Source organism: Pteronotus mesoamericanus, unplaced genomic scaffold (genome assembly GCF_021234165.1).
Source record: "Pteronotus mesoamericanus isolate MK-2021 breed Mesoamerican mustached bat unplaced genomic scaffold, CSHL_Meso_final contig_1018, whole genome shotgun sequence".
NCBI lineage: Eukaryota > Metazoa > Chordata > Mammalia > Chiroptera > Mormoopidae > Pteronotus > Pteronotus mesoamericanus.
In genome coordinates this window covers 3948719-3956546 of record NW_026555002.1, presented here as the reverse complement: position 1 = coordinate 3956546, position 7828 = coordinate 3948719, and the positions used below count along the sequence as shown (strand labels likewise).

Below are 7828 nucleotides of genomic sequence, written 5' to 3'. Positions count from 1 at the left end.
AAGAGGATGGAAACTTGTCTTTCAACAAGTTCACTGCTGTGATGGGTAAATTGTGTCCATGGGGGAATCTCATTATGTCCTAGGGCATAAACGGAATCACCCACATATTGGATGAGAGTGGACTCTCTGGGAAAATCAACATCATTTAAACCAGCCTTTAGGATGAGAGAGAAATGGGTGGGACTCTCTGTATATCTCTGGGCATTACAGTCCAACTCAATTGGTGATTTTCCTAGTGACAGCCAAGAGATATTGACTGTCTTTTTCTACAGAAATGCTGAAAGAGGCACTACATAAATCTCTTGAAAAATATTGGCAGTCAACAGGAATAACTGGTAAAAGCGGACGTGGATTTGGAGACACAGGATGTCTGGGAATAATTATTTTATTTAACGTTCTGAGATTCTGTACAAATCCCCATCCTTTTCCATTAGGTTTCTTTTATTAATTTTCTAATAATTCTATATATTTATTTTTAGGAAGAGGGGAGAGGAAGAGAGGGAGAGGAACATTGATGTGTGAGAGAAACATGGACTGGTTGCTTCTTGCACACCCCCAGCTGGGGACCTGGCCCACAACCCAGGCATGTGCCCTGGCTGGGAATCGAACCAATGACCTTACAGGTGGTAGGCCGATGCTCAGTCCACTGAGCCACACCAGCCAGGGCTCCATTAGGTTTATTTACTGGAAGGATGGGAGAATTACAAGGGCTCCACCCGGAATTACAAACCCCTGTTGAAGTAATCTTGTGTAATGGGCTTAATTCCAGCCGGCACATCCGGATATTGGCAAATACTGGGTCGGGGACAGAATAACTGTCAATAGTTATTCTGACAGAAATGGCTGACTCAGTCTTCCCAATATCTGTACTGGAAAGAGCCCAGAGCTCCGTAGGAATGTCCTGGCACAAATGTTCAGTCTCAGGATTAGTGTCCCCTTGTGGAGGTTCCTTTAAATCACCTTCCCTATCGATTCAGCCACTGATTCATTTAGTTCTAAATACAGTTCACTCTTCTGAGAAAAGGAGAGTAGGCTTGATGGGCCGTAAGAAAGTTCCGCTCTATCTGGTGAACTGGGGCAGATTTGATCAGCAAAAATACACATTGCCCCACAACATTCCCTACTTGGAAGGGGACAGGTACTGGCTTAAAAAGTCATCAGTCGAGTCGCTCTCCCTGCCAGTTGCACAGAAGCTTTCCTCCAAGAGAGAAGGCAACTTAGCGGGATGTGTTTAAGATCAGATAAAGTTGCCCCAGCACCTGCAAGGGCCTTTCCGGTTTCCCCTTCGATGGTGATTTCCATTCCCGCCAAGCGCTGGTGAGAAGGGCGAGTGCCCTCAGAGAAGCCCCATGCTTGCTCCTGTCTCCTTCTTCTTTCCTTTTTTCCTAAATGCCATTTCGGTTTTCTATAAATTTTTTTAAGGCGGTGTAGCTTTTTACAGTAAAAACAGACTCTCCTTTCACCTTATTGAAAAGTCCTTTGGGGAGGTCAGACCTGATCACTTAGAGGCTGGAACGGTAAACCGAGAATTTTAGTAGCTTTATCCTCTTCTTCCCTTTGAGAAGTTTCATATAACTGATGGGCCAGAACTGCTGCTTTATCACAATTGCTAAGGGCAGGGGTTGCAGGCGCGCTGAAGAGAGGCTGACTGCCGTGGGCTTGTCAAACGGGGAGGCACAATTTCCTACGTTAATTTTAACTCTTCTTTTGAGCCAATTTCAAACAATGATATTTAAAGCAGCTGCATAAGAACCACTCCTAGGAACTGCTCCCGAAAGCAGGTAGGTTAGGGATCTCCAGAACAGACGCACCCCGTTCACCCAACGGGAGTCCCGGGGCCCGTGCGGCCGCCTCCCACCCGCCGGGCTCTGCGGGCCGTCCTGGGCCGGCTTGTCCGCCATCCCGCGGCCTGCGTCCACGCAGCGTCCGAGCAAGGCCGTCCAAGCCTGTCCAAGCCCGTGGAGAACGTCCATAAAAAATATTTGAGCTAAACAAGGGGACACCTGGAGACTAGATCTCCACAGACTGGAGGGAAAAAAAATGCTTCGCAGAATGGCAGCGTGCAGACTTCTTTTACGAATTCAGTATTAAGGAGGAAACACAAGGAAAACCACAGGGAGGTGGGAGAAAGCAAGGCGGGGGCGAGATTCTGGGAGAGTTAGCAAGGTTCTGTGCTCTCTTAAGGGTAGTTTTTCGTCAGAAGGGACTTAAAAGAGACATTTCAGAGATGGGTTAACTTAGATGCACAGAGACAATGGGCAGGACTTGCTTGAGGCAAACATAAACCTTTCACTAAAGAAGGATATGTTCACCATGAACGGGTCAGGAATTTATGATAATTTCACCCTGTGAGGTTATTATCTCCCAATTTGTCCACACACTCCCCTCTGCCTCAGCACCCAGAGCAAAGCCTGAACCAAGAGGCTCAAGGAAAACACACAGCAATAGGTGGGGATTGAAAGAGGGACCAGTCACCAAGACGGCAGGAGCAGGGTGCATGCTCCCCGCCGGGAGGGCTTCTGCCCCCTCCCCACACTACCGAGCGAGACCCCCGGGGCCTGCCCTGTCAAGGATGGCCCTGCTTGCTCAAGAAATCTACCTGGAGACTTAGTCACACCCTGCCACCTCCCTTATGCCAACAGGACAGGGGTGGGGTTGGGGGTGGCTGCCTGGGGCACTGGGAGGGACATGGAGCCTTTTACAGCCAGGGATAAAGTCCTCGCCTGGTCTAAGCTCCAACAGCTTGAGTCTCCGCTGGGCCTCCGGTGTCTCAACCTTACCCCAGGTCCAGCCTCCCCAGGGTCCCAGCACCACGGGAGTCCCCACTCCGCCACCTTCCCGCCACCCACAGGCATGCAGGGGGCCTGGGCGCTGCTGCTGCTGCTGGGCCTGAGGCCACAGCTCTCCCTCGGCGTCATCCCAGGTAACGGGGGCCTCCCAGCGGGTCCCCACACACCGGGCGCTCCCCCAAGGCTGACCGGGCCGCCCTGTTCCCTTGACCAGCTGAGGAGGAGGACCCAGCCTTCTGGAACCGCCAGGCAGCCCGGACCCTGGAAGCCGCCAGGAAGCTGCAGCCCATCCAGACGGCCGCCAAGAACCTCATTCTCTTCCTGGGGGACGGTGAGTGCGCGTGGCCCCCGAGGCCGCCCAGGGACGCAGCCGCCCCCGGGGACTCAGGCCTGACGGGCTTTGCTCCTTCAGGGATGGGGGTGCCCACGGTGACAGCAGCTCGGATCCTAAAGGGACAGATGAACGGCAAGCTGGGACCCGAGAGCCCCCTGGCCATGGACCAGTTCCCATACACGGCTCTGGCCAAGGTAAGGGCTGGGTGGCCGCAGGGGGTCCGCCCCACGGGGTGGTGGTGGCCCTCCGGGTCTAGCAGGAGGGAGGGCCCCAGGAGGGAGGAGGCTCAGGGCCCGGTCGCGACCGCGGCGTCTGTCCCAGAGTGGAGCTGAGGGTGTCTCCGTCCCCAGACCTACAACGTGGACAGACAAGTGCCAGACAGCGCGGGCACGGCCACGGCCTACCTGTGCGGGGTCAAGGCCAACTACCAGACCGTCGGAGTGAGCGCGGCCGCCCGGTATAACCAGTGCAACACAACTCGCGGCAACGAGGTCTCCTCCGTGCTGCAGCGGGCCAAGGCCGCAGGTGCGCTTGGGGCTGCCGCGGGGGCGGGGGCGGGGGCGGGGGCGGGGGCGGCGCGGGCCCTCCGCCGCTCACGCTGCCCTCCGCCGCCCTCAGGGAAGTCGGTGGGGGTGGTGACCACAACCAGGGTGCAGCACGCCTCCCCAGCCGGCACCTACGCGCACACGGTGAACCGCAAGTGGTACTCGGACGCCGACATGCCCCGCGAGGCGCTGCAGGAGGGCTGCCAGGACATCGCCACGCAGCTCATCTCCAACGTGGACATCGACGTGGGTCACGAAGGGCGCGGGGATCTGGCGGGGGCGCCCACACAGGCCACAGTCCTGGCAACCCGCGGCCGGAGCCCGGGGCCTGGCACGGTCTCAGGGGCTTGGGATGGAGTAGGAGGCGCAGCCCAGCCGCCTTACTGCCTCAGACCAGGTCGGGGGACGTAGGGGCTGTTGGGTCGGGGGCAAAGGGCGCGCCAGGCCCCAAGCCCACCTGCCCTCGTCCTGCGGCCGCAGGTGATCCTGGGTGGAGGCCGCAAGTACATGTTTCCCAAGGGGACTCCTGACCCCGACTACCCTGGCGAAGCCCAGCACAACGGGGTCAGGGTGGACAAGCGGAACCTGGTTCAGGAGTGGCAGGCCAAGCACCAGGTGAGGGGCCCTGGGCGCAGGGGCAGAGCAGGGACAAGGGAGGGCCGCTGGTCCGGGGCTGAGGCCTGAGGCCTGAGGCCTGGTCCTGGTCCTGGTCCTGTCCCTCCCAGGGCGGCCGGTATGTGTGGAACCGCACGGCACTCACCGAGGCGTCCCAGGACCGCTCCGTGACACACCTCCTGGGTAATGGCCCCAGCGCCACCGCCACCCGCGCCTCCCTGCCCTGGCCTCCCGGGCCCTCGCGCGGCCGCGCGCGTGTCCCTGCGCAGATGTGTGCGCAGGCCGCCACCCCAGCGGGTCGGTCACCCCCGCCCCCCTCTCGCACAGGCCTCTTCGAGCCGGGAGACATGAAGTACGACGTCTACCGAGACGCCGAGCAGGACCCCAGCCTGATGGAGATGACAGAGGCGGCCTTGCGCGTGCTGAGCAGGAACCCCAAAGGCTACTACCTCTTCGTGGAGGGTGAGCGAGTGGCGGCCCTGGCTGAGCGGGGCGGGGGTGGGCTCGGCCGGGGTCCCCATCCCCCGCTGCCCGCGTGGTCTCTCTGCAGGGGGTCGCATTGACCACGGTCATCACGACGGCAGAGCTTACCTGGCGCTCACTGAAGCTGTCAGGTTTGATGACGCCATTCACAAGGCCAGCCAGCTCACAAGCGAGAGGGACACTCTGATTCTTGTCACCGCCGACCACTCTCACGTCTTCACTTTTGGTGGCTACACGCTGCGTGGCAGCTCCATTTTCGGTAGGCCCGGGGAGGGTGGCAGGTGCTGTTTCCCAAACGACATGGCAGGAGATGTCCCGGGCCTCAGTTCGCCCTCTTGTCAAACAGGGTGGGGAAAGCAATGGCCTCGCAGGGTTCTTGGGCGGCGGATTAAGCCTCGAACAGGCACGCAGTGCCGGGCTTAGTGCACAGGGGGCGCTGCAGAGCTGCGGCGCGCCACCCCAGTCCCCTCCTCCCGGCAGGGCTGGCTCCTGAGAACGCCTCGGACGGCAAGACCTACACCTCCATCCTTTATGGCAATGGCCCCGGCTTCGCCATGAACGACGGCCCGCGGCCCAACGTCAGCGACAGCGAGATCCGTGAGTGCACCGCGTCGGGTGGGCGGGCGCGGCGTCCACGGTGGCGAACTCGCGGGAGGAGGGGACAGGCCGCCCGCTCTCCAGTCCTGAACCTCGATCGCCTGTCCAGGGGTCCCCAACTATAGGCAGCAGTCGGCCGTGCCCTTGTCGGACGAGACCCACGGTGGCGAGGACGTGGCGGTGTTCGCGCGCGGCCCGCAGGCGCACCTGGTGCGCGGTGTGCAGGAGCAGAGCTTCGTGGCGCACGTCATGGCCTTCGCCGCCTGCCTGGAGCCGTACACCGCCTGCGGCCTGAGCGATGCCGCGCAGCCCGGGCCCTCGGGCGGCCCGTCGCTGGTTCTGCTGGCCGGCGTGCTGCTGCGGCTGCTGCTGGGCACCGCATCGCCCTGACCTCCTCCCCACCACGGCCACTGCCCCCCGCTACTGCTCCTCCTTGGCCGCGCCCGTGGTTCTGCCGCACCCATACCCAAAGCCTTCAGACCCAGGACCTACTTCAGATCCCTACACTCTGACCTTTACCTGGTGGCAATAAATGAGCCTCAGCACGTGCAGCGCTGCCCCGGCTCCTCCTGGAGGAGGCACTTGACCTAGGGCGCCTGAGAGACTGAGCTGGAGAAGTTCCTGCCGCACCCACGGTCTCCTAGGCTTCTCTGGGCTCCCTGCCCCCAAACTAGGTGGCCTGAGACTTGAGCAATGTAAAGGCGCCCTGATAACAGTGGCTGCCTGTCACCCTGCAACCAGTCCTGAGGTCACCTTGTTGGTGACGGAGGCTGCTCGGGTCATAAGTCAGGGAGGCTGGTTGGGGGAAGGGCTTTGACAATGTGGAGAGCAGGACCAGTAAAATGGCCGTGGTCCAAGTAAGATTAGCATAAAGTATATAAACAAAGGGGAGTCACTTATGCTAACTGCAATGTCAGCCGCAAGACTTTGGTTCAGGAGGAAAACTATAAGAGCAGACATGACTGGCAAGGAGACACACTTAGATATCTGCACACATGGTCAGAGGAGCTGTCTGCAGAGCAAGACCCATAGGCCCCTGGGCAAATCCCACACTTGGCATCAGGGGCGCCAAGACATTTATCGAAAGGACCCAGAAGCATGGAGCCCACCAGTCTCAAGGTATAACCGAGGCAGGCTCCGGACCACTGCGGAGACAGCCAGCTCCACGCCCCAGAGCGCTGCTCCGCGCCACGCTGCTCTCCCTTGGCATCGGCCACCGGAGGCTCTGCCCTGCTGGACTGAGGACTTTGCCTGCCCTGCTGCCCACCTGGCTCCGGAGGTCCTTCCTTGCAGGAGGCTGACAACTCCCTCGCCCACTGTGCTGTCTCCCGGACCTGCAGACTGAGACTCCGGGGGCTCGGGTTCATCATCCCCCATTGACTGCTCTGTGTGTGTGTGTGTGTTACACTCCCTCTTAGATTGTTAGAGTGTGAGTAGGACATCAATGTATGTTGAGGTTCTACTTTCAGCGACCTGCTCTCAATAAAAGCTGAGTGAATAACGTAGTTTCTGTGTGTGACTCTTGCCTATTCCTTGGTACCGGGCTGCTCAGCAGGCAGTCGGCCGAGCAGTTGCCTGACTGCCTTATAGGAAAGACTGTATCATGAACAAGATGCTTGTGACAGACAGAAGCAATGGGCCTAGAGTCGGTACCATTACACAGAGGAATAGATAGAGACACAGAAAAGAGCGACCTGTTCCAAGTCACGTGGCTACTGACATGATCACTCCCAGTTCCATTCAGCCTGGGAGAGCCAAGGAGCTTCGGGAAGCCCCAGAGCCGCCCTTGTCGCCACCCTGAGGTCACCCGGGCGCTGTGCACAGATTGGTGAACAGGCGATTCCCTGCACGCCTGGGGCCTCTGTTCTGGGAGGGACAAAGGAATAATCAGCTAAACTGTTATACAATGCAATGCCAAAGTTGATACGTTCTAGAAAGAAACATCATTAGTGGGTGGGGGCTCAGGACTTGTGTGTGAGTCAGGGAACTAGAGAGGTGACTCAGACTGGGGTCTGGGAGCAGGGTGGGCACCCTGAGGAGCAGACAGGTTCACCGAGACTGGAGGCTGCAGAGCTTGAGCAAGGCTGGATGCGCAGCCTCGCAAAGGCCTGAGGCAGCAGTCAAGTGTGATTGGAGGCCAGTGGTTTGGTTAAATAGGTGCGTTTTTAGAAATTATAAGCCTTGTCCTGGCTGGTGTGGCTCAGTGGATTGAGTGTCGGCCTGTGAATTGGAAGATCACCAGTTCAATCCCCAGTCAGGGCACAGGCCTGGATTGCAGGCCAGGTCCCCGATTGGGGGTGTGTGAGAGGCAATCTATTGATGTATTTCTCGCATATTTCTTTCCCTCACTCTCACTCCCTTCCCCTCTCTCTAAAAGTAAATAAATAAAACCTAAAAAAAAAAATTATAAGCATTAAGTATAATACCTCTATTCTACCTGGATTTACTGGTTAAATAAGTTCACG

At 58.3% G+C, this 7828-nt stretch overlaps 1 protein-coding gene across 1 annotated transcript; it reads left to right on the top strand.

The window, feature by feature from the left end:
• Positions 1-2850: 2850 nt before the first annotated feature.
• On the top strand, positions 2851-5753 carry LOC129068391 (intestinal-type alkaline phosphatase-like). The gene is made up of 11 exons (XM_054570608.1): positions 2851-2923; positions 3004-3120; positions 3202-3317; positions 3474-3648; positions 3742-3914; positions 4149-4283; positions 4394-4466; positions 4611-4745; positions 4834-5025; positions 5247-5363; positions 5473-5753. Exons 1-11 carry the CDS (start codon positions 2854-2856, stop codon positions 5751-5753), a joined length of 1584 nt encoding a protein of 527 aa, XP_054426583.1. The 5' UTR covers positions 2851-2853.
• Positions 5754-7828: the final 2075 nt, after the last annotated feature.

Coding starts and splice junctions, on each gene's coding strand:
- LOC129068391 (XM_054570608.1), top strand. CDS start 2,854: ATGCAGGGGGCCTGGGCGCTGCTGCTGCTGCTGGGCCTGAGGCCACAG. Junction 3,318..3,473: donor CATACACGGCTCTGGCCAAG/GTAAGGGCTGGG, acceptor CTCCGTCCCCAG/ACCTACAACGTGGACAGACA. Junction 3,915..4,148: donor TCTCCAACGTGGACATCGAC/GTGGGTCACGAA, acceptor CTGCGGCCGCAG/GTGATCCTGGGTGGAGGCCG.